Consider the following 27,406-nt stretch of genomic DNA (forward strand, 5'->3'; position numbering starts at 1 on the left):
AAAAATATGCTTTGGCAGCTATTGTTTATCTATATGAACAATCTCCAAATATCCTTTTTTTGCTTTGATTGTAATTACAGATGCCCACCCCCATCCTGTATTTGATTGGCAGCCTTTAAGGGTAAACATTAATATATCATCCTATGATGTATATGAATATGACATAAGACGTTTTGCACACCTGGCTTCACCTCAGTGTTTATAGATTTCAATCTAGGCCTCCCAAGTGGTGCATTGGTCTAAGGCACTGCAGTGTAGTTGTCAACTCTTCTGCTAGAGATCCTGGTTCAAGTCCAAGCTCTGTTGCAGCCAGTTGTGACTGGGAGACCCATGGGGTGGTACAGCATTGTCTGATTTAGTGGAGGGTTTGACTGGCATTGATGTCCTTGTCCCATTGTGCTCTAGCAACTCCTGTGGCAGGCTGGGTGCTGACATGGTTGCCAAACATATGATTGTTTCCTCCGACACATTGGTGTGGTTGGCTTTGGTGTGAAGCAAGCATTGTGTCAAGAAGCAGTGCAGCTTGGTTGGGTAGTGTTTTGGAGGACGCATATGGCTCTTGACATTTGCCTCTCCCGAGTCTGTATGGGAGGTGCAGCAATGAGAGAAGACCAGTTGGATCCCATAAAACCAAAAAAATTTTTTTTAAATCTATTGGTAACTAGCTTTGTTATTTAATCAAAACATTTTGGTCTGTGACCTGTTTCAAGTAATTCACATTTTCTTGTGACCATCCATATAGTAAAAACAGTATTCCCAGTAGCAGGCCAGTCTTAACCCTAAAAGCACCAAAAGGGGTCAATTTTATCCTTCTGAAATTGTAGGACTTTGTCAAGAAACTATTTACCAACATAAAAACATAATTTATGACTATCTGTGTTAATATGGTTAAATGAAAAATTGTGATGCGATGCTAAGCTGAAAATGTGGACTCAAATCGAATCATATTGTATTTAGCAGATGTTATTGCGGGTGTAGTGAAATGCTTGTGTTCCAAGCTCCAACAGTGCAGTAGTATCTAACAATTCACATCAATGCACACAGATCTAAAAGTAGTAAACATTTTGATAAAGCAAGGAAGATTTGTTTTTGTCTACTTACATTATTACCAAACTTTTCAAATGAAGCCCTCAATAAAATATGGATTTAGTTAAATGTGTGATGTTATTAAAATGAAGGTCTACTAAAGCTAGGCCTACTGAAACTAAGACTTTGACATGCACAGCATGATGAACCCATTTTTTTTCAGATAAGCCCAATGTAAGATGATGCACGTACAGAGTATCAATCTGTGCATGTCCATTGGTACACATCACTCTGCAGCAACATAGCTGTCGAGACAACCACTGTGGAGAAGTTTAGCCTCGTGCTTCACTGTTGTCAGCTTGCTACTGCTGTTTGCTTTGAGAATTGCAGAGAATACCTATGATATCAATCCTAACACCATTCAAACTACCCTCAAACAACATTGGCACTCACTTTTTGAAATGCAAGAATTTGATTTTTTTCTGTGTTTTTAGCACCCTGTTCAGTGTGCTTTTTTGAATACATATTTACTTACATCCCCTATGCTTTAGTATCTGCATTGCTTATACCTTTGATTCTGTTCCCAGGTGAATAGACATGTATTTATCCTCTATCACCTAGACCTGTCATGAGGGTAAACATGACAAAAAACAACTGATGAATAGTTCGAGCCTCACTACCTGTCTATCATTTCAGTCACACTTCAATTGGACAGCCCATCTGTAGATGGTCTACAGACTATCAGTAACATTTCAAAAAAAGATCTACTAACCCTAGCCGTAGCCCTAACCCTAACCCTTATTCAAACCTAACCTTAACCGTAACCTGAGCAAGAATTTTCTTATCGAAAGGTACTGTAGTTGGCTAGTGTGACCGTCTGTAGAGCATTTACAGATGGACAATCTGGACTATCCGAATAATGTGTGACCATCATTTCTAATCCAGGTCCTATCTAGAGGCTTTACATGAGCCCTCCTGTGTTTAGATACATCTTGGCTGCCTTAAAAAAATGTCACCCTAATGGGCCCTGGTCAAAAGTAGTCCACTACAGCGTGCCATTTGTGTTGCAACCTAGGTTCAAGTGGAAAATGTGGGGGTTTCTCTATGTTTTCTGTCTGTCTTCGTCTCTGAGCGGGTCATTAAAGGCACATAGGTGAGGTGAAGGGAGTTAGTGCTGATTATCTGAACGATATGTATTTATATATTTGGGAGATAATGAATATGTCAACGGCCTGCAACATGAAGGTTTGTGATGGAAAAGCTCTCAGCTACCTTGGCAGCAGTTGTGTTTGGGTTTAATTAGATGTAGCCAATTAGATGTAGCCAATGCCACAGACAAACTGGTGGAGACAAGAAAGGAAATTGGGGCAACATATATATAGACAAGTGTTGCATCAAGATTGAAGATGACACCAGAGGTTGTCAAAATGCTGGTGTGGGGTTTTATTAGCATTTCATGAATGACTTTTTATACACAGAGACTCACAACACAGTCAAGAATTAACTTGCAACCCTGTTCATTCTAAATACATAGTAAAACACTGAAATATTATAGAACAAATACAACACATATAAATATAACTCCTACTCGCCAGTTCTACCTATGTTTTGCACCAACCCAGGATAGATGGCCTGTCTGCTGCGGAAACCCCCAGGAGAGAACCCCATGGTGGGTAGGAGGCCAGGTGAGGGCAGACTGAAGGAGGGAAGCTCTGGATTTTGGACCACAGTGCCGATGGGCAGACTGGCTGCGGGCATGCTTCCCCCTAGACCGGGCAAGTACTTCCCCAATGCGACCGATTCTACCTGCCATTTGTCAGACAAAGAGAGAGAGAGCGAGAGAGAGAGAGAGAGAGAGAGAGAGAGAGAGAGAGAGAGAGAGAGAGAGAGAGAGAGAGAGAGAGAGAGAGAAAGAGGAATGTGCAAAATTAATGCATTCTTTATACTGTATCAGATACATAATTTTCACTGAGTTCAATGACTTTCAAAATAAATGTAGATTGATAAGGATCTTTCTTACATTACCTCAAGCTCTTCAGAGCTTAGACCTCCAAATGGAGCATTCTAGAACAGAATTGGCACACTGTATAATGAGACAATTACGGAAAGTACAATAAAATTATTTATTTAAAAATAATGACAATTGTCTTACTGAATGTTTACCATTGGTTGTTGAAAATGTAGAAGAATTGGGGACTCTGTGGGCAATACACATTTTAAAAAAATGGTATTTCTGAACAAAACACAAAATTAAGCCATACTACACCTTTTCAGAAAAAAAAGACACAAGCATGTTGCTATTTTATATAAAATAGGTTTATTTAGACATGATTGTCATTTATTTTTATCTACCTGCTGTTGCTGCTGCTGCTGTTGGTCAGACTGTGGTACCTGTGCTGGTTGCACTGGTTGTGATGGTGGGGTGACTGCTGCCGCTGGGTTTACTGGGGAAGCCTTTGCCGGGAATTGTGGAAAATGTGGAACATGTGGGACTGCTGCTTGGAAAAACCATGGGTATTCATATTGGGAGAACTGTAAAGAGATTACATATTTACACAATACTTAAAACCTGTTTTGGAGACTGGTTTTTGTTCGGAATTTCAGATGACTAACGTGCCCAAAGTAAACTGCCTGTTACTCAGGCCCAGAAGCTAGGATACACATATACTTCGTAGCATTGGATAGGAAACACTCTGATGTTCCTGAAACTGTTACAATAATGTCTGTGAGTATAACATAACTGATATGGCAGGCAAAAACCCAAGGAAAATCCATCTAGAAATATTTTTTGGGGGGTCACAGGTCATTTCAATGCTAGCCTATGGGAAATACAAATAGATAGGACCCAGATTGCAGTTCCTATGGCTTCCACTAGATGTAACCAGTCTTTAGAAAGGGTTTCAGGCTTGTTTTCGAAAAATTAGCAGGTAGTTGGAAGAACTAACTACAAGATATCTCTCATTAGAAAAGTAGTCTTGTTGGCACGTGAATGAGGTGCGCGCTCTTCGTTATTTAAATATGATAGTTTATTTAGATATTAGAGTACCCGAGGATTAATTAGAAACATCGTTTGATTTGTTTTGACAAACTTTACTGGTAACTTTTTGGATTTGTTTGTATGCATGTTGAATGAGTGGATTATTGAGATCATTGGCGCCAACTAAAAATACTTTTGGGGATATAAAGAAGGACTTCATCGAACAAAACGACCATTCAATGTGCATCTGGGACCCTTGGGATTGCAAACAGAGGAAGATCTTCAAAGGTAAGTGATTTATTTAATCGCTATTTGTGATTTTGTGACGCCTGTGCTGGTTAAAAAAGTATTTTGGTGTGGGGCTCTGTCCTCAGATAATCGCATGGTATGCTTACGCCTTAAAGCCATTTTGAAATCTGACAATGCGGTTGGATTAAGAAGAAGTTAAGCTTTTAAATTATGTATGACACTGGTATTTTCATGAATGTTTATTATTACGATTTTTGTATTTTGAATTTCGCACTCTGCAATTTCACAAGATGTTGTCGTAGGTGTCCCGCTAGCGGTTCATGCGCCAAAAGAGGTAAGCATTTTAGTGTTCATTTACCAGGTAAGTGCTTCGGATCACCACCTCAAGCTGAACCTCAGCAAGACGGAGCTCCTCTTCCTCCCGGGGAAGGACTGCCCGTTCCATGATCTCGCCGCTCACGGTTGACAACTCCATTGTGTCCTCCTCCCAGAGCGCTAAGAACCAGCGTGATCCTGGACAACACCCTGACGTTCTCAACTAACATCAAGGCGGTGTCCCGTTCCTGTTTCCTTTAGCCTCTAGAGACAGATTAAAAGAGATCTAAACTACACTCCATGTCCTTACATGAACTGTATGGTGTACAAAGGCAGGCACCAAAATCCCATATTCTGTTGATAGTGTGTCAAACATCTACAATAAATCATTATTATTACCACCACTCTGCAGTGTAGTCATGAAGAGTCACCACTCTTCTGGAGTCATGAATTAAATATTGGTTAGATTGCGTGAGAGGGCAGTTGTCTGGGCCTGGGCAGCAGACCCCTGCAGGGTCCAGGTCTGGGGCTGAGATCCAGCCTGGGGCCCCACTGCTCAGGGACACTGGGTTGGGGTTGCTTCACACTGGACTGGGTCTGAAGCTGAGGCCTCCGCTGATGGGCCTCTCTGCACTAGGTCTCCTCTTAGCTCTGCTTGTGGTAGAGCTGTGTCAGGATTTATATGGTGAAATATAGTCAAATGCTTTATAAGCTCTCACATCCATTACAGGTGTAGTATTTTAATTGTATCACCCTGTTGTCGCTGAGAATGTTCCTGCACTTGTGGTGGTTAATATCTGTATTACTAAATGAGGAGAGTATAACTTCACAAACCAGTCAGAGTTTTACTTAAACTACATCTTTAATAATAAGAGCTTTGCATTAGCAGTGACTTTCAACGATTCACCATTTCTAATGAACCGTTGAGAGTGCCAACATAATGGAAAATTAATCCATGCTTTTGTCACTTCTAGATTAGACTACTGCAGTGCTCTACTTTCCGGCTACCCGGATAAAGCACTAAATAAACTTCAGTTAGTGCTAAACACGGCTGCTAGAACCTTGACTAAAACCAAAACATTTGATCATATTCCTCCAGTGCTCGCCTCACTACACCGGCTTCCTGTTAAGGCAAGGGCTGATTTCAAGGTTTTACTTCTAACCTATAAAGCATTACATGGGCTGGCTCCTTACCTATCTTTCCGATTTGGTCCTGCCGTACATACCTAGACGTACGCTACGATCACAAGATGCAGGCCTCCTAACTGTCCCTAGAATTTCCAAGCAAACAGCTGGAGGCAGGGCTTTCTCCTATAGAGCTACATTTTTATCGAATGTTCTGCCTACCCATGTGAGAGACGCAGACTCGGTCTCAACCTTTAAGTCTTTATTGAAGACTTCAGGCCTGTCAGCACTTGTTATTGTAGCATTTTGTTAGTTTGTTAAGTTTTCTTTGTTTACATTAAAAGAAGAATGTATTCTTATCACGCTACGCCTTGGTCTCCTCATTATGACAGACATGACAATACTGCCCCTGCAGCCATAAGAAGTTAATTAAAAATGTGTACCACACAAAGCTACTCACAACAAACAACTTTGATTACAGGGTACATGTATGATATCATCTAAATGTTATTATTCCGCTTGAAGACAGATTTGCCACAATAAATCCTGACCACAATCTGGGGAAGTGTGTTTGTGTGCGTCTGTGACCCAGAAGTTGAGACAAACAGGGTAGGGCCATGCTAGGATCTAGTCATGAAGAACAGATAAATGTCTTTGTGTCTGACTGTGTTTGAACCCATGTGATCTGCATGCTACGCTAGAGAGATTAACCTTAAGAAATGGTTTATGGGCAAAATCCTTTAAAACTGCATAAGCTTAGAGAAAGTATAATTGTTTTCAATTAATGTTACATGGTAATCTATTTTATTCATTTTTTATGAATTCCTCCTTACTGATGAGATGTATATATAGATTTTGTTTTCATGTTATAATCTTGTGTATATTTAGTTTTCATGTATTTTCATGAAGACCACAATGGAAATATCTATATTTATTTTTTTTAAAAACTTTTTTCGTGTCATCCTCAATGATTCTAATGGCATTGTAATGTGTCCATATATGTGGTTGTATTGTGTTTTAAAATTGAAATATATATATATATAAAATTACACAGCCAAATCTGTCTGCCTGCCTGTAGCATATTCCTGGTTCCATTTGAATTGGACCATGCTGGTCTGAACAGCATCTTGGTCAGGATATGCATATTCCTGGTTCCATTTGAATTGAAACATTGTTTGCGTTTGAAGTTTGTGGAAATGTGAAACACGTTGAAGTTTGTGGAAATGTGAAATCAACATAGGGGAATATAACACATTAGATCTGGTAAAAAAATCATACAAAAGAAACAGGCCTTTTCTTTGTTTTTGTTCCATCGTCTTTGAAATGCAAGAGAAAGGCCATACAATAAGGTAGGTGTGATTTAGATTTTGTCCACAAGATGTGTCAATTTATACATTTTCAATGACATAAATATAGAAAACATACAATAATGCGATGGTAATAAAACATTTACCATTTACCTTTTTACCACGTTACCTTTCCCTCCCAATCATTTTCCCCAATGCAACAGTACACATTTTTTCCAGAGGAAACACTGGTCCAGTTTGTAACATTCTCTATGAAATGGGCTTTGAAATTATATCTAATTCAAATTATTTATGTAAAAAAAATTAAGTGGCAAAAATTCTAAAAACTTTGATGACGGGAGTACATTAAACTAAAGAAGATATACATTTTCATCAAGTTTTTGACACTTTTATATTTACTTTTCGGACCCCAAAAAACCCATCTAGGTAAATGCAAAAATGTAATTTCAGCCTGTGGTGCCTGGCCTTCATAAGATATAAAGTCACTATATTGTCAGTTTCTGAACATGGTATTGATTACACTTGATCATACTTTGATTTAACATACGGACATCACTGAAAGTCATAAGCAAGAAAGAGGCTAGTCTGCACTCCTTACATAGTTTCAGGTGCATGGAGGAAAAACGTACAGTATATACAGTAGTTGACAAGCAACTCTAGGACACTGGTATTTCTAGAATTCTCTAAAAACAATTCATTAGATCTTATCACGTTTCTGTCAAGATGTTCATCAGGGTTAAACAGAGTTATGAGTCTATTTAAGATCCTTTAGCCTAAATTGATTGTGGAGTATTTTAAACGTCCAATGCAGGCATTGTTATCTCAATATCAAATCATTTATGGATAACAATTAAGGACTTTACTTTTCTTTCAATAAAAATTGCTTCCTCGCAAAGAGCAATTTCTCCAGAAAGAATTTAGCTAGGACTGTCTTGGAGTGGTCTGAGCGGGGAGGAGAACCTGAAAACTAGCTGTTATTGGCAGAGACGTATGGAACTCTCTTTCTTATTTTCTATTAAGTAATTTACCACCTGCTGATGTCACCAGGCAGGACAAACCTCTATCCCACCAAAACAGGCAGAAATTTCAGGTGGTCTTTTCAAACAGCTCTTTCACTAAAAGGGCATCGTCATCATTTTCACAATTTCACAGTATTATTCCAAAATCATAGAGTGGAAATATAAAACACAGTAAAATTGAGTTTTTGACTGCACTGCGCCTTTAAGATTGTTGTTGTTGATATTCTAGAATACCAGTGTGCTTGAGTTTACTGTAAGAAGAATGATTAGCATTTAATGCTGACTAAGGTGTAGGCTATCTTGCTTCTGCCATCAGCCATTGCAGAACGAGACATCTGAGTCATGACAAGAAGGTATTACAGCATCAACAGTGAGTTTAGACCTAATCTCTGTTAATCCTATGATATTGGTGTGTGTCCATGCTGTAGGTCTAATCCAGGGGTGTTGCCAACACACAGGTGTATAATCCTGTGTGAGATCAGACAAAACACCAGACCCACCCAGTAGCCTTTAAGCTTATGATTACCTTGTCTCATATAGTCCACACCTTTATGGCTGTCACAAAATAAAATGTTGATGTGAAATTGAAATGATCGTAGGAAAATATAAAAATGATACAGTGTATAAAAAGATACCATTATATACATTGAGATGTACACATATTAAGAAAAGCAGATCTTCAACATGAATCCACACAAAGACAATAAGATGCACCAGAAAATCATATTCCAGTGAACAAAATAGCAAATATATAGAAATGCACAAATAATAAAGTATGATTAATACAGCTGAATGAAATTCAATAAACAAAAATGAACATTAAACAAAACACGAAACAAAAAGATACCCCATTTCACCCAGAATCTTTTATGAATAAAGTATAATACGTTGTTATTGAATGTACCATTGTGATTTTAGAATAAAAACATATAGTCTAAAAGAAGATCCATTAGGTTGGTATTGGTCCGGTTCTGAGATGGGTCCTGTTTATCCGTTATCTCCCCTTTTACTAGTTGTGGCAGGGGCAGTGGTGGTCTGGCCCGGACTTGGTCCAGGCCTTGGTGCTGGGATAGGAGCAGGGGCCGGCTGGGGCAGTAACCCAGGGAAGAAGGGCCAGAGAGGGAACTGAAGTCGGGGTGGCACTGGCCTCGGTTGATACCAGTGAAATGTTGGGATCTGGGCAAGATAGAATCTCTAACAAAAACACAAGATAGAGTTACTGTATCACCATATAACAAAAAAATATATATACAAATTTGATCACACAAAAAAACACAACATACAGGATATACTAAAATAGCTATGTTTAAGACATATAAATAAACCCTTACCTCATCACTGTCGGAGTAGCTTCCATGATAGTGACGGCCAGAGTGCTGTAAAAAGTCATCAAACTCATCAAACATATCAATGTATCAATTTATTATTCAGGTTGAAACTCACATTTGTAATTGCTTAAATTGATCATACCACTGAAAGGGTTCTGAACAAAATGTTGGTGTACTTTGAAATTACAAAAATATACTTGGATATTATGATGAGTTAATTTTGCACTTACAGTTTCAGGCACAGTAACCAAAAGCATTACGGCAAGTACAGCAAATGTCATCATGAAAGCAGACTTCCAGACCTACAAATTAATAAATGAATCAATGTCCTTATTTCTTAGTGTATCGTTAACATATAACCATACACTTTTGTATAATTTTATACAATGTATTCTTTATATTTTCACATGATAATTTCAATTTGACATTAAAAAAAGAACCAACACTCGCACTTAACTCCCCCCTTGCTAACTCTGACTTTGCTCATAGCTGCTTTACTGAGGAAAAATGTACACACTATGACTGTGATATGTGGTTGTCCTACACAGCTATCATAAGGCGAATGCACTAACTGTACGTAGCTCTGTATAAGAGCATCTGCTAAATTACTCAAATGTCAATCTAAATAAGTTTTCCATGAACAGTTGTGGAATTGAATTCACCTTTACAATTGAATTGACTTTACCTTGACTCCTCGAAACAGGTACTTTAGGGAAATTCCATTAGCGATAGAACAGGCATGTCTTCATTATTAATTGTTGTGTTCCTGTAACTTCACTCTTGGCTCATTTCGGATGTAGTTTGTCTCATGGCAACCTCTACATAAATACGCAGATTAGCAATGAGAACAATCATGATCTACTTATTAGACTCATTAATCAACATTAGCCTTTTGTTGATCTTGACGAGACTGAGAAGGTTAATACTGTGTCTGGGTGTCATACAAATGATTTCCCAATATCACTGTCTCAATATTATTACTCTGGCATTATATGCTTAATCCATTGTAATGGGCTCTGAATTAAGAAAGAACGAATAGATGACACACAGGGTCATACTCTGTCAAAAGGTTTACACACACGTATGTACACACACACACACACACACACACACACACACACACACACACACACACACACACACACACACACACACACACACACACACACACACACACACACACACACACACACACACACACACACACACACACACACACACAAGGTGAGGTATTACCTTCAACCACATGGTGTCACTCATGGCTTGAAATTGAAATTCATTCAATACCTATTCATCACACAGTAGTGGCTTGATTTAGTGCTCAAGTACAGTATCAGCTGCATAGTTAGACTACCACTTACCTGTGGTGGAACAGACATATTGGACCCTTTGATTTTCTTATATTGTTCTTCAAATCTATCTTTTATTTGTCTCTATGTTTTCTTTGTCGACGTGCTGGTAACTTTGAGGGTAAAATCTCCTGAAGAAGAACAATCTTACTTTCAGTATAACCAAGCACCTCCTGCAAGAACAAGTGCAGAACGAGTGTTAATTTGATGAAGACACTGACTGTGAGTCTGTGTCTTCATTGAGAGATTACGGCAACACTCACGTGGGCCACTTGCAACACTTCAGTATCCATGTACAGACTGAAACAGAAATATGTTTTTAATCTTGCCTTGATGCAATCCTTGCCTTGTCCTTGTATGAATATGTCCTGTACTGTATCCAGGTACAGTAACTGTAACCCAGTGACTTATTTACTTGCTCATAATAAGCTACCCAGTAAAATAAGCAGTGGAGTAACATTATACTATATTATGTCAAAGCTTTTATTGATTTCAACCATTGAATGATTTTAATGTTTGACCATTGAATTTGGCCTTTGGATCTTTATCCTATTTTACTCATCACAATGTGACTGTGATTTCGAACATGTTTAAATGTTTAAAACAACTCGAATATTGTTCACAAGTGTTGTTCACAGTCACCAAATATATTGAGAAACATCAACAGACAAAACAAGATGCTCGTCCTCAGATTTAAATCATTTGTTACTCATTTTCTCTCAAGCCCCACCCCTTTCTCTCTCACGCACACTGCCCCGCTTTTTATCTCCTCCATTTAGCTAGACGTCCAGTGATGCATATATATTCAGGGGTGAACGTAAGGATGTACGGCCCAGTAATACGTACCGGCAAAATAAGTCATGAGGGTACTCCATACTGGTAAAACTTAAGCCTAGAAAAAGGAGCCCTTTGAAGTGATTGTTTGACAGCACAGGTGGCAGCTTAATTGGGGAGAACGGGCTCATGGTAATGACTGGGGTGGAATTTGTGGAACGGTAAATACATCAAACACATGGTTTCCTGGTGTTTGATGCCATTCCGTTTGCCCCGTTCCAGACATTATTTGAAGCCGTTCTCCCCTCAGCAGCCTCCTGTGTTTGACAGTCAGATGAAAACATAATGTTCGTTTGCGTTTACGCCACAATTAAAGTTAATACATTTAAGAAGAAAAATGGCTAATCTGTATGACTAGGTCCACAGAGATGCTATTGAATTAATAGGAATTCTAAATATAATTCTATGATTAGGCCCCACAGCCGGCCCGCAAATTAAGCAGGATTAGCCAGCTGCCTAGAGCGGTAGTTTGATGAGAGCAGCATTTTCCGAGGTAAACTGACCAAGATGCACCTCCAACAATACATAACACCACATTATTTTGCTCCAAAACAATGATAACTTCTCTCACTCGGGGGCATGAGGGATATTTAGGTGAGAGACGATGCCGCCCCATGATAAGCAGTGTCAACTTTGCCAAAGGCTTGTCCATGCCCAGCACGCCTCTCCAGGGTGCTGTTGGAGAGACACAGTGCAGCTGCGCTCCACCAACACTCCATCAAATTCATTTCACATAAATGATGTAGCCTACGGTAGAAAGAGTAGTAGCGCATGTGGTTTTCTGTAGCCCATAGACTGGAGACCAAATGTATTACAATGTCAGGAGACAGACATTTTTTTTTATCATTAACTTTAACATTAATGAGGAGAGAGAGTGAAGGAGAAAGTCAACTAAAAAGGCAAGTGGGCAGACATCAGCTTTGGAGCTGCTGCAGCATAATCAAAGCAGAGGTTTTTATTATTGTAACCTTTATTTATGAAGGTAAGTCAATTAAGAACAGATTCTTGTTTGTAAAAGTAAAAAACACACCACATATGTTCAAACAACCAGCTCTGACTGAACAAATTCCCTAACTGCATTATGTTTTGTATTCAAAATTAAATTTCTCAGGCAAAAGAAAGTGTGCAGGGGGGGACATATGCCATTTCAAATCCTCTTTATTGCATTACAGATAGACAGACAGCAGGTCAATTAAAGGGAAACTCAAGCAAAATGCTGAAGACAGCTATTACAGTACTTATTGTCAGTTAATGTTCTGGTCATTTCATCAACCATAGCTTGCTCTTGTTGAGTTGAAGTTTCTGATTCATGTCCTTTCTCAGCGACCAGCTGGAGCTGGAGCTGGGACTGGTGCTGGGGCTGGAGCTGGGGCTGGAGCTGGGACTGGTGCTGGGGCTGGAGCTGGGACTGGTGCTGCAGATACCGGTGCTACAGGGGCCAGTGCTGCAGGTACCGGTGATACAGGGGCCAGTGCTGCAGGTACCAGTGCTACAGGGGCCAGTGCTGCAGGGGCTGGTGCTGGAGGGACTGGTGCTGCAGGTACCGGTGCTGCATTGACCGGAGCTGCAGGGACCAGTGCTACAGGGGCCAGTGCTGCAGGGGCTGGGTCCCGACCAAGTCTTTGCAGAAGCAGAAGGTGCAGGTACAGAAGCATAACTGTACATTGTTTATAACTGTACATATATAACTGTATATAACAAGGGCCATGCAGATAGTGATACTATAGGTAATTGGTTTGAATGTCAAGTTATTTGAAAGAAAAATCGTTAAACCATTTAAAGTTAAGTTTCTGTCCGTGTTGATACTGTCTTTGGCAACTTTTTATGTGTAAACGTGGGCTGAGGTGCTCTAGTGGTTAAGGCTGCTAACTTTAGCGCACACATATACCGTGTCAGAGTGGGTTTGAATGTTAGCCCATGCTCTTCTTAAACAAACTGCCTTTCCTGTCATTTTCTCAATGTCTCTATCCCCCAATAAAGAAACAACTATTCAAAGATATGTGTCATGCATACTCCTCATCTCCTCACTTGAAGAGCGCTTCTCAATGACATGCTGATGGCCATGCTCATGCTCAGCCTTCAAAAGTAAACAATAAGAAAATAAAGTACATATGGATGAAATACACTAACTTTAAGTATATTCTACATCTAAAATAATAACATTTGTACCAGCATTTCATGTACATACTATATGCATGGCTTACCAAAGCAATAGAGAGAAGCATCACAAATCCAAGTAGAACAACAATCTTCATGCTGAAATTCTTCATCTAAATAGAATATAAACATAAACATCATCACTTTATTAATCCATCTATTCCCTACAAGTTACAGATTATATTACATGTATAATCTACTACATAGTTCATGAGCATTTAAGAATGATTTTAATCTGAACGTGTTAGAGTTATTAGAATGTCCATAACTTAACGTATCTCAGGGTTAAAATAATTCTCAGTGCCTCTGTATGCACTAGCACACTCATCAATACACAGACAATATATAGTGTTTCTCAGCCAATCGCAAAGCCCTGATGAAGCCTACATGTGTTACAATGAAGGATGTTATATGTTGTCTGGGTGTTCCTTGCAATGTTGGGCAAACAAATTAGCGTCTTGCCACTGCTATTTATCAAATGCGTAAATTCTGGGTCGTCTGCTGTTAATCCTAGAACAATATCTATTATTCCACATGTATATTTATTGCAATAACAATCTCTGTGTGTAACCTTATTACCTTATGACCTCTGACCGGGTAGTGTCAGTGAGTCACAGACCAGCAAATAGGGGTCTCCCTCACAAAGGGGCCTTTGAGCCAAACTATACAGTGCATCAGAAAAGTATTCAGACCCCTTCATCATCAATCTACACACAATACCCCATTATAACAAAGTAAAACCGTTTTTTAGACATTTTTGCAAACTTATTACGAATAAAAAACATTAATAGCTTATTCACATAAGTATTCAGACCCTTTGCTATGAGACTCAAAATTGAGCTCAGGTGCATCCTGTTTCCATTGATCATCCTTGAGATGTTTCTTCAACTTGATTGGAGTCCACCTGTGGTTAATCAAATTGATTGGATATCATTTGGAAAGACACACACCGGTCTATATAAGGTCCTACAGTTGACAGTGTATGCCAGAGTAAAAAACAAAGCCTTGAGGTTGAAGGAATTGTCCGTGGAGTTCAGAGACAGGATTGTGTTGAGGCACAGATCGGGGGTAGGGTACCAACACATTGCTGCAGTGCTGAAGGTCCTCAAGAACACAGTGGACTCTATCATTATTAAATGGAAGAAGTTTGGAACCACCAAGACTCTTCCAAGAGCTGGCCGCCCGGCAAAACTGGGCAATCGTGGAGAAGGGCCTTGGTCAAAGAGGTGACCAGGAACCCGATGGTCACTCTGACACAGCTCCTGAATTCCTCTGTGGAGATGGGAGAACCTTCCAGAAGGACAACCATCTCTTCAGCAATCCACCAATCAGGCCGTTATGGTAGTGGCCAGACGGAAGCCACTCCTCAGTAAAAGGCACATGACAGCCCACTTAGAGTTTGCCAAAAAGCACCTAAATGACTCTCAGACCATGAGAAACAATGTCCTCTGGTCTGATGAAACCAAGATTGAACTCTTTGCACCATCTCTAAGGTGAAGCATGGTAGAGGCATGCTTTTCAGCGGAAGGGACTGGGAGACTAGTCAGGATCAAGGGAAACATGAACGGAGTACAGTACAGAGAGATCCTTGATGAAAACCTGCTCCAGAGCGGTCAGGACATCAGACTGGGGGCGAAGGTTCATCTTCAAGCAGGACAACGATCCTAAGCACACAGCCAAGACAACTCAGGAGTGGCTCGGGACAATGAATGTCTCTGAATATCTGTGAGTGGCCCAGCCAGAGTCCGAACCTGAACCCTATCAAACAAATCTGAAGAGACCTGAAAATAGCTGTGCAGTGACGCTCCCCATCCAACCTGACATAACTTGAGCGGATCTGCAGAGAAGAATGGGAGAAACCCCCCAAATACAAGTGTGCCAAGCTTGTAGCGTCATACCCAAGAAGATTCAAGGCTGTAATCACTGCCAAAGGTGCTTCAACAAGGTACTGAACAAATTGATGTTTCACTTCTTCTTTTTTTATAAATTTGCAAAAAATTCTATAAACTGGTTTTTGCTTTTTCATATGGGGTGTTGTGTGTAGATTTTATTTTATTTTTTAATCCATTTTAGATTAAGGCTGTAATTTAACAAAATGTGGAAAAATTCAGGGCTTCTGAATACTTTCCGAATGCTCTGTATATACATTCCAATGGCATAAAAAGTGTTTATTGCAACTGTCAGAAAGCATGCAACCAAGTTAGATTTTAGTCTAGCATTGCAAGACATTTGAGTGGGTTTTTATATCAAATCACAATATTTTAGGGATTTACTGTAGAACGTCGGATATTGATTCAATTCAAATCAGAAACGATACAAAAATCAACGTGTTAAAGGCTTGTTAAAAGCGGGGAAATTGTATACTAGGCTAATATTAAATGTTGTTACTTTCTCAGTGCTAGAGAAAGACATCTACAGTACCTGACTTCATACTGAAGTTAAAGAGTTGAGGTTCACAAACGTTTTTTTGTTGTAACCCATTTTCAAAGTGTCTTTCAAAATGGTATTGTTATTAGCTACCAAATAGACAACAACATATTTTGTTATCTGCAATGCAAGACAATTTGGTGGTGGGTTATGACCCCTTTTTGGAAACACCAAATACCCTGCAATTGATAATGACTTTGGCGTTTTGGGGATTTCATACTTGTATTTGGACTTGTAGAGCCTTCCACCTTATGTCAGAGTAGTTTCACTCCTGTTTTGAAAGCATCACAAATAGAATTGCCCCTCTCTGTAAATTAAACAGAACACAACAGACAAACATATACATAATGACGGATCTTAAAACTTAATAAATGTATTGATAATGTAATAATCAGCTTTGAACAGCAGCTAATATCAACATAATTTAAGTAAACAAGGTGGAGACATGGGAGTCAGAGTTCTCTCTCTGGTTCCTCTGGCGACGCCCATCTCATTTCCCTCCAGCTGCTGGGGCCGGTGTGGCAGCGGCAGCTGGGGCGGGAGCTGCAGCAGGAGTTGCTACAAGAGTGGCAGAGAGTCTGGCAAATAGGAAGGGCAGGAAGGCCATCAGGGCGGAGTTACTTTGGGGAGGCTGGGCATAAGGGAAGTATGATGGGTACTGTGGTGGCTGATAGTGGTAAAACCCTCCCAAACCACGCCCATTAACCCTGAACATCTGTGTAGAGAGAGAGAGAGAGAGAGAGAGAGAGAGAGAGAGAGAGAGAGAGAGAGAGAGAGAGACAGAGACAGAGAGACAGAGAGAGAGAGAGAGAGAGAGAGAGAGACACAGAGAGAGAGAGAGAGAGAGAGAGAGAGAGAGAGAGACAGAGACAGAGACAGAGAGAGAGAGAGAGAGAGAGAGAGAGAGAGAGAGAGAGACAGAGAGAGAGAGAGAGAGAGACAGAGACAGAGACAGAGACAGAGACAGAGACAGAGACAGAGACAGAGAGACAGAGACAGAGACAGAGAGAGAGAGAGAGAGAGAGAGAGAGAGAGAGAGAGAGAGAGAGAGAGAGAGAGAGATGGATGGATGGATGGATAGTCAGTGTTACAGGGAAGTTCTGGATTCAAATATACTAGTAATCATATTCAAATAGTAGCCCATACTATAGTACTCTAATAGATAGAATACCTAAGGGATACCAATAGATGGTGCTAAATATTACTATACCTCATCACTAGCTGAGCGCTCCTCTCGATCATGTTCCTCAGACACCTGCACACAAAAACAAAATCACAGGATGAATGATATTACAGTATAAAGTAATCAACACTCAAAGTGTGAACTTAAGCTCATCATATTGGGGGAAAAAATCTGATTTTTACTCATTCTATTGCAATACAATCGGTGGAAGGAGCAATCTCTTGATGTATTGATGTGTAAATTGCAGGATTGATGTTGTATTTCAAGAATTCTTACAAGAATGGAAGAACAAAGTCCAATCAGGCACATCACTAGGACTAGTAGTTTCATGGTCACCATGGAGTTCTTGAAATGAAAAAGATGTATAGTGAATTCAAAGCTAGGCACGCCTGACTAAACTCCACTACAGTATTCTTTGAAGCTCTTACCTGTTCAAGTGATGTAAAAAGGTTAGAAAGTTGGTATTAAAGATGAGACACTGATGCTGTATTGCAACTGAACAGCTAGAATGTGCTTTTTATAGACCGTTTTAGTTCACAGTCAACCACTGAGCATTCAGTCAACCAATGAGCTTTAAGGGATAGTGCTGTCATCCAATGCGTGTCCTAAAGATGTCAAATGTGATGAAAATAGGCATTTGGTGGGTAATCCTAAAAATACATATATCCACAGTCCCCACAAACAACGATGTCTCAACAGTATTAAGAAACTTTGGCTGTTCAAAAGTTTTGAAACTGTAAATGATTAATTCACCTGGTTTTTGGGGGATTGCGGAGGCTAAATTAACACATCATGCAACGTACGTTGTGTATTCACTAGGTTTAACGAATGTTACATTTATTGATAACATATTGTTTCAAATTGTAATGTACAACTTGATTTTATGCAACATAGCTAACGTACCACACTTCATTTACATTTCTCAGTTATGCAATGCAATGTACACAACACTTAATTTAAATTTCCACAAACATTATTAGCATTCTTCAGAGGAATGGAGGGACATACAATTGAGCTTGAAATGCAAATGTGTTGATTGAACAGAAATGCATAAAGGAATTACAAATCATGGTGTAAAGTGTAGATTTCCACAGAGTGCTGAATGGTGGCGTGGGTGAACATTCTGTGTGATGCGGGATATCAAGCGACGTACTTTTTCTGATAGACAGAAAAGTACATTAATTAATATAAAGATCCATTTGATCTTATGTAGTGGGAGTTTAATATGCAATACATTCGAAAAGTACTCAGACCCTTAACTTTTTCCACATTTGTTTTTACGTTACAGCCTTATTCTAAACATGTTTTTTTGTTTATCCCTCATCAGTCTACACACATTACCCCATAATGACAAAGCAAAAACCTTTTTTTCAACACTTTTCATTGGACATGATTTTGAAAGGCACACACCTGTCTATAAGGTCCCATAGGCCGGATTTGAACCCAATCAAACATCTCTGGAGAGACCTGAAAATAGCTACAGTGGGGCAAAAAAGTATTTAGTCAGCCACCAATTGTGCAGGTTCTCCCACTTAAAAAGATAAGAGAGGCCTGTAATTTTCATCATAGGTACACTTCAACTATGATCCAGAAAATCACATAGTAGGATTTGTAATGAATTTATTTGCAAATTATGGTGGAAAATAAGTATTTGGTCAATAACAAAAGTTTTATCTAAATACTTTGTTATATACCCTTTGTTGGCAATGGCAGAGGTAAAACGTTTTCTGTAAGTCTTCACAAGGTTTTCACACACTGTTGCTGGTATTTTGGTCCATTCCTCCATGCAGATCTCCTCTAGAGCAGTGATGTTTTGGAGCTCTTGCTGGGCAACATGGACTTTCAACTCCCTCCAAAGATTTTCTATGGGGTTGAGATCTGGAGACTGGCTTGGCCACTCCAGGACCTTGAAATGCTTCTTACGAAGCCACTCCTTCGTTTCCCGGGCGGTGTGTTTGGGATCATTGTCATGCTGAAAGACCCAGCCACGTTTCATCTTCAATGCCCTTGCTGATGGAAGGAGGTTTTCACTCAAAATCTCACGATACATGGCCCCATTCATTCTTTCCTTTACACGGATCAGTCGTCCTGGTCCCTTTGCAGAAAAACAGCCCCAAAGCATGATGTTTCCACCCCCATGCTTCACAGTAGGTATGGTGTTCTTTGGATGCAACTCAGCATTCTTTGTCCTCCAAACACAACGAGTTGTGTTTTGTTATATTTATATTTATATTATATTTATAAGTTATATTTTGGTTTCATCTGACCATATGACATTCTCCCAATATCCTACACACAGTATGCCATAATGTCAAAGTGGAATTATGTTTGTAAAAAAAATGAAAATCTGAAATGTCTTGAGTCAATAACTATTCAACCCCTTTGTTATGGCAAGCCTAAATAAGTTCAGGAGTAAAAATATGCTTAACATCATGAGTTGCATGGACTGCAAAAATAGTGTTTAATATTATTTTTTAATGATTACCTCATCTCTGTACCCAACGCATGCAATTGTCTGTAAGGTCCCTCAGTCAATTTCAAACCGGAGAGGAAGGAGACCACTCGGCGATTTTTCCACGAGTCCAATGATGTAACGTCGAAATGAGTGGACCAAAGCGCAGCGTGAAAAGTGTTCATGATTTTATTGATTAAAAAAACACCCGAACAAAGTAACAAAACAAAAGCAAACAGTTCTGTCAGGTAACAGAGACTAAACAGAAAATAACTACCCACAAACACAGGTGGAAAAAAGACTACCTAAGTATGATTCCCAATCACAGACAACGATAGACTCTGATTGGAAACCACACTCGGCCAAAAACAAAGAAATAGAAAACATAGAATGCCCACCCCAAATCACACCCTGACCTAACCAAATAGAGAAATAAAACTGCTCTCTAAGGTGACAAATGGTGACTTAAAAACAGTTATGTATCAGCAACATTGTAGTTACTCCACAATACTAACCTAAATGACAGAGTGAAAAGAAGTAAACCTGTACAGAACAGAAATTCCCTGAATAGAAAGCGTTATGTTCGGGGCAAGACCAACACAACACATCACTGCATACCACTCTTCATATTTTCAAGCATGGTGGTGGCTGCAACATGTTATGGGTATGCTTGTCATCGGCAATGAATAATACATTTTTAGGATTAAAAGAAATGGAGCTGGAAATGGAAAAGCACAGGCAAAGAGGAAAATCTGGTTCAGTCTGGGAGATAAATTCCCCTTTCAGCAGGACAATAATCTAAAACACAAAGCCACGTATACATTGGAGTCACTTACAAAGACTACATTGAATGTTCCAGAGTGGCCTAGTTACAGTTGACATAAATCTGCTTGAGAATCCATGACAAGACAAGAAAATTGATGTCTAGCAATGATGAACTACCAACTTGACAGAGCTTGAATATTTTTTAAGAATAATGTGCTAATATTGTGCAAACCAGGTGCTTACTGACTTACCGAGAAAGACTCACAGCTGTCTATTTGAAAACTTATGTAATCAAGATATATTTGTTTTCTTTTTCATATTTTCTTTACAAATGTTAGAATTTTTCTTCCACTTTGACAATAAAGAGTGTTTCGATCGTGACAAAAAAATTGTGGAAAAAAATGACAGAAAATGTAAATGTAATCAATTTTATTCCCACCTTACAAACTGCAGCACCCTTCATTCCTATAACACGGTCTGTAAAGATGGGCCCTCACTGGATCAAAGTATTGTATGATGGACATGGTCCTGAGCGTAGTCAGGACTAGCTGACACAATCCCACACTAGAGGGGGTCAGGAGATGGTAGAGTACAGTCCTACGACACTGGACAACATAAGGTGCATAGAGGAAACTTTTTCACACTAGGTGCAGGACAACGATCCTGTCCCCCTGAGTAAGGCGGACGTATCAAATATCTCAGATGAAATGACTGAACGTGAGACTGAGGTTGAAGAGGATAATTCCTTGCCTCCCAAGGACAAAGACGGAGTGAATGAAACATTGGAGTTGGTACCTGTTGAGTCGGAGTCTGCAAGAGTAACCTCTCATTCCAAGAAAAAGAAGAAGAATAAGAGGAAAAATACTCAAATGAAGCTGGGCAAGTGGTTACTGAGACTAGTGACAATCATAACCCAATAGAAAACCTTGAGGTTCATAAGAGAACCCGAAGGCGGTGCAACTCTGGGGAATACAAAAGAAGGCAGACAGACATCAATGCTGGCCTTCATTCAAACAATCCGGAATCAACATACATCCAAGCGTCCCAGGGTACCAAGCTCCCCATCAGAGTCTGGCGTTAAGTCACATGCAGAAAAAAGGCTGATATGTAGGATGTAATTCTGGGAGAAGTGGAGAGTGGAGTCCCCCTTATTAGCCATCCAGACTGAAATCATTAATGAAGGATTGAAATAATGTATATTTGAGTAACCTATACTATCTGGTTCAGAGAAGGACATTCTGTGTATGTGAGCATAACTTCTGTAGCTAACATGACTTTTCAAGAGAATGAGCAATCTGCTAATAATTACATTTCAATGCCAACTCTTGATACGTGTCCCAAACAAAACCCGCTTTCGAGACAGAAACTCAGTTTCCTTAAAACCTGTTAGTCCTATAGGGGCAGTATTTCATTTTTGGATAAAAAGACGTGCCCGTTTTAAGCGCAATATTTTGTCACGAAAAGATGCTCGACTATGCTTGGAATTGATAGTTTTGGAAAGAAGACACTCTGACGTTTCCAGAACTGCAAAGATTTTCACTGTGAGTGCCATAGAACAAAATCTACAGGCAAAACCAATATGTTTGAGTGACCAGGAAATCAACAGGATTTCTGGAGGCACGTTTTCCATGATCTCCTTATATGGCTGTGAATGCGACAGGAATGAACGGACACTTCCTATCGTTTCCCCAGGTGTCTGCAGCATTGTGACGTATTTGTAGGCATATCATTGGAAGATTGACCATAAGAGCCTACAATTACCAAGTGTCCCGCACGGTGTCTGCGTGGAAATTGGTGCGCAAAAGTCAGGTACCAGTATTTTTCCATCCGAATCAGAGAAGAATGCACGCTTCCAGGGAAGGCATTTCAATGAAGAGATATGACAAAACACCTTGAGGATTGATTCAAACAACGTTTTCCATGTTTCAGTCGATATTATGGAGTTAATTCGGAAAAAAAGTTCGACGTTTAGGTGACTGAATTTTCGGTTAGCATCTTTCAGGAAAAACTGGACATCTGCTATGTAACTGAGAGTCTCCTCATTGAAACATCTGAAGTTCTTCAAAGGTAAATTATTTTATTTGATCCCTTTGCTGGTTTTTGTGAATGTTGCGTGCTAAATGCTAACGCTAAATGCTAAGCTAGCTATCACCACTCTTACACAAATTATTGATTTTCTCTGGTTCTAAAGCATATTTTGAAAATCTGAGACGACAGGATTGTTAAGAAAAGGATAAGCTTGAGGGCAGGCATATTTATTTCATTTCATTTGCAATTTTCAGAAATCGCTAATGTTGCGTTATGGTAATGAGCTTGAGGCTGTAGTCATGATCCCGCATGCGGGATGGGGCGGCCCAGGTATTAGAAAACATTGTACCATGAAACTTTTTCAAACTGTCAATCAGGCTAAAATACTCTGGGACCCTCATGCAAGCCTAGAAGAATATTGGGAGGTCATCTGAATATTCATAGTATTATTTATAAGAGTGAACAGGTAGAACATTTTTTATGTTTCTCTGAGACATGCCTGAATAAACCTTCTCCTGTTTTTCCCTTTATTGTCCCTGGATATTCAATATTCAGGAGGGACAGGGGAGAGGGCAGAGGGGGGTGGATTGCGTATGTCCATGAAACTTTAAATGTAATTGTATCATATGGAAACACGCCAATGACATTGAATGTATGGTGCTGAATGTCTTCCTCTCCCTCATATGTCTTTCATTGTTATTGGATTATATCGACCACCAACATCTGATATCTCCTTGAGCCTGTTGTCCAGACCCCGTGCCTGCACCCCCTCCCAGACCACTTCTGAGATGCCCACTACAGGCGCCGGACTCCCTGCCTTTCTGACCTCCTCGTACAGGTGCCTGTGATCTAAACCTACTCGGGCAACTTCAACCTCAGGGTGCGCACGCAGCCACTTGGCCGCATGACCAAAGTGCCAGGGCAGCTGTTCCGCCGGATGACCCGTGTTAGACCACACCATTACGCTTCTCGCCTGATACGAGAAGAACACCCGCAGGAGGTAACCGGACGGGTGTATCACTGGATGAGCAAGCTCCGTTAACAAGAAAGAAACAAAAATTGCATCCTTGAGGGGGAAATGTGGTACCCCCTACCTCCCTCCCCTATGGGACAGAGCATGTGTGCCCCGGCGACCCACTCGCACCTGCCACTCCACATGAACTGAAACACAAGCCTCACTGGAGGCCTCCTCAGACAAGCCGGCAATGGGTAGATGTACGCCAAATACAAAAGAGACGGCAACACATCCACCTTTAGTACCAGAACATTGCCCATAAAGGACAAATACCTAGCCTTCCACATTGCTAGCTTCCTCTGTACCACTGCGATACGCATATTCCAGTTTAGCGTCGCTGAGCCGGAGGTCTAAAAATGGACCCGGAGAATCCTCAGGGCCCCCTCACAGAGAGATAAACCCCGGGCACATCCGTTCTACCGCACCATCTTCCGAAAAACTTGACGGAAGATTTTGCATGGTTCAGAACCGCTCCCGACGCTCGGGTGAAATCCCCAAAGATGGCAAGGGACCTTGTCAGGCACGAGTCCTTGCACAGCAGCAAGGAAGTGTTGTCGGCGTACTGCGTCATCTTAACACGCAGCCCACCACTTCCAGGGATCAACAAGCCTTCCACCCCTGTGTCTGCCCTAATGGCAGCCCTCAGAGGCTCCATGTACAGAACGAAGAGGAGAGCCGAGAGTGGGCACCCCTGCCTTACCCCAGACGAGAGGTCAAAAATGTTACCCAAGTGACTATTTACACTAACTCGGCACCCCGCTCCAACATATAATGTACGAATCCATCCTATGAACTAATCGACCGAACACTCTGAATAAAAATGATCTATTCACGCGATCGAAGGCTTTCACCTGATCTAGTGCTGCTACCATTAAAGGCAAACCCAAGGGAGTCTTTGAGGTGCCTTGCTGAGGAGACGTTATCCATGTATCTCCCCAGAAAGGCCCTCACCTCTTCGTCCTTAACGTATGGGTTGTACATTTTGACAGTTACAACCCTAAAGTTGCTCATCAGCTTCTCACCTCCCACTGATCTTGCCCTTCTCAGGATATCATCGTGTTTCTCCTCTGTATGTAGTGCCACGTCGTATGCTCCCTCCAACGAGTTGCCTTGGAAACAAAACACGTCCTTCACCGTCAGCTTTAGAATCCCCATCAAGATTGTCCTTCCAAATGTTTCCCGTCCTAAAGGCTCCAACTCCTTTTCCTTCCAAGCAAACCGAATCGTGTTGGCCAGCCCAATCCCAGGGACCGACCGTGTTGATGTATTCTGCACCATCTCCGCAATGAGAATGGCGCACCCGGCTCACGTTCTCTTCTCTTCCAAAACAAGGAAAAAATAAAAACCAAAGTGACTGAGCCTATCTGGTGACAACAAACACAGAGACAGGAACAATCACCCACGAAACACTCAAAGAATATGGCTGCCTAAATATGGTTCCCAATCAGAGACAACGATAATCACCTGCCTCTGATTGAGAACCAATTCAGACAACCATAGACTATGCTAGACAACCCAACTAAGCCACAATCCCAATGCCTACTAAAACCCCAATACAAAAACACACCACAAAATAAACCCATGTCACACCCTGGCCTAACCAAAATAATAAAGAAAACACAGAATACTAAGACCAGGGCATGACAGAACCCCCCCAAGGTACGGACTCCTGGCCGCACACCTAAACCCATAGGGGAGGGTCCGGGTGGGCGTCTGTCCACGGTGGCGGCTCCGGCACGGGACGTGGACCCCACTCCAACAAAGTCTTAGTCCCCTTGCATCGCGTCCTTAGATTGGCGACCCTCGCCGCTGACCTAGGCCTAATAACCCTCACCAAGGACCCCAATGGACTGAGGGGCAGCTCGGGACTGAGGTAGCTCGGGACTGAGGGGAAGCTCAGTACTGAGAGGAAGCTCAGGACTGAGGGGAAGCTCAGGACTGAGGGGTAGCTCGGGACTGAGGGGCAGCTCGGGACTGAGGGGCAGCTCATCACTGAGAGGAAGCTCAGCACTGATAGGAAGCTCAGTACTGAGAGGAAGCTCAGTACTGAGAGGAAGCTCAGGCAGGTAGTTGGATCTGGCAGATCCTGGCTAGCTGGTGGTTCTGGCAGATCCTGGCTGACTGGCGGTTCCGGCAGATCCTGGCTGACTGGCGGATCCTGGCTGACTGGATCCTGGCTGACTCCACTCCAGGTGGTGAAGTCGGCATAGTCTTTTGGATCATGAAGTCATTAGTTGGATGTATTCCTTTCTGATAAACAGAAGTGAAAGGGTTTGTTTGGGGGACACTCAGCCGGACGCTCTTTACTATACCATTGGTGTCCCACAAGGGTCAATATTAGGCCTCCTTTACTATCTATATCAATTATCTCTCGCTTGCCCACAAGTTAAAATGCAGATGATACAGTTCTGTATGTGCACTCATAAAATAGGCAATTGGTTGTAAACAAGTTAACTTCAGCTATGTTTCTAAATGGATTACTAATTCTTCCCTGCATTTAAATATCGACAAGACTCTTTGTATGTACTTCTCTAAGAAATCCATTGATTCTTCCCAATGAGCTGTTGTTGTTAATGGGGAGAATCAGAAAGTAGTGCTTAACTTCAGGTATCTTGGTGTCATTTTGGACTCCAACTTGACATTTAAGACACATGTGAAGAAGGTGGTTTGCACGGTTAAGTTTGGATTAACCAATTTTAGGTTTATAAGACCTTTCCTTCCTCTGGAGGCCGCCAAACTATATATGCATGCAATGATCTTCTCACATCTGAGATATTATCTCACATGCTGGTCACACTCAATTGAAACCAATTGAATCACTCTACAAACACTTAAGATTTTTGATAATAAACCAAACAGATACCACCATTGTCACATAATTTAGAAACACAGTTAATTTAGTCTGGATAGCTTTAAGCAGTATGTAGATGCAAGCCTTGTCTTTAAGATCCTGCATGGTCTTGCACCTCCACCTCTATGCCGGCATATCATGCTCAAGGAAAGCACATATCAATACACAAACAATATATAGTGTTTCTCAGCCAATCACAAAGACCTAATGAAGCCTAAATGTGTTGCAATGAAGGATGTTGTATGATGTCTGGGTGTTCCATGTAACGCTGGGCATTGCAAAACAGGCAAACTAATTAGCCTCCTGCCACTGCTATTACTCAAATGTGCTAACTGAAAATGTCAGTATAGGCCTACTGTATCATTGTTTCCCATCTGCTGTTAATTCCAGAACAATATTTATTCCACATCTACATTCTGTGTGATTCTCTGTGTGAGTTTCCATTTTATCTCTGACTGGGTAGAGACAGACTGACCAGCAAATAAGTGTCTCCCTCACAATGTGGTGGGACCAATCCATATTAATGCCCATGATATTGGAATGAGATGTTCAATGAGCAGGGGTTTTTTGGGCCATGGAGTGTATTTGGTTATCTGCAACCCAAGAAGAACTGCTAGTGGGTCTTGACCCCTTTTTGGAAACAACACATTCTCTGTAACTGATTATGAATTCAGAAGTTTTGTTGATTTCATACTTGTTTACAATTGTTTTAGGACTTGTAGAGCCTTCCACCTTATATCAGAGAGGTTTCACACTTGTTTTGAAAGGATCTCAAATAGTTTGTCAAACAAACAGAACACAACAGACTAAGACATACACAATGACGGATCTTAACTTATTTAATTTATTAATGATGGAATAATCAGCTCTGAACAGGAGCTAATGTCAACATATTTGATTTAAACAAGTTATTTCTCCTTCCCCTATCAACGCCCGTCTCATTTTCCACCCGCTGCCGGGGCTGGAGCTGGAGCTGGAGCTGGAGCTGGGGCAGGAGCA

At 40.8% G+C, this 27,406-nt stretch overlaps 1 protein-coding gene and 2 long non-coding RNA genes across 4 annotated transcripts in view; all 3 read right to left on the minus strand.

Moving 5' to 3' along the window:
- Positions 1-7,051: 7,051 nt before the first annotated feature.
- On the minus strand, positions 7,052-10,853 carry LOC118395661 (uncharacterized). 2 transcript variants are annotated; one of them, XR_004828012.2, is made up of 5 exons: positions 10,708-10,853; positions 10,032-10,164; positions 9,577-9,648; positions 9,350-9,394; positions 7,052-9,212 (listed from the first exon to the last, which is right to left on the minus strand). It is a non-coding gene; the product is annotated as an uncharacterized LOC118395661 (long non-coding RNA). The 2 variants fall into 2 exon arrangements; XR_004828011.2 differs by lacking the exon at positions 10,708-10,853 and having other exon boundaries at positions 10,032-10,289.
- Positions 10,854-15,554: 4,701 nt separating this feature from the next.
- Positions 15,555-17,777, minus strand: LOC127907910 (uncharacterized). The gene is made up of 4 exons (XR_008065496.1): positions 17,725-17,777; positions 17,573-17,641; positions 17,324-17,368; positions 15,555-16,828 (listed from the first exon to the last, which is right to left on the minus strand). It is a non-coding gene; the product is annotated as an uncharacterized LOC127907910 (long non-coding RNA).
- A 9,451-nt stretch (positions 17,778-27,228) lies between these two features.
- The window catches only part of si:dkey-22i16.7 (E3 ubiquitin-protein ligase TRIM33), a 76,633-nt gene continuing 76,455 nt past the window's right edge, over positions 27,229-27,406 (minus strand). The window contains exon 5 of the mRNA XM_052464387.1: positions 27,229-27,373. Within this exon, the coding sequence (XP_052320347.1) occupies positions 27,346-27,373 (28 nt within the window). The 3' untranslated portion in view covers positions 27,229-27,345. The remainder of the gene's footprint in view (positions 27,374-27,406) is intronic.

Source organism: Oncorhynchus keta, chromosome 16 (genome assembly GCF_023373465.1).
Source record: "Oncorhynchus keta strain PuntledgeMale-10-30-2019 chromosome 16, Oket_V2, whole genome shotgun sequence".
Classification (NCBI taxonomy): Eukaryota; Metazoa; Chordata; class Actinopteri; order Salmoniformes; family Salmonidae; genus Oncorhynchus; species Oncorhynchus keta.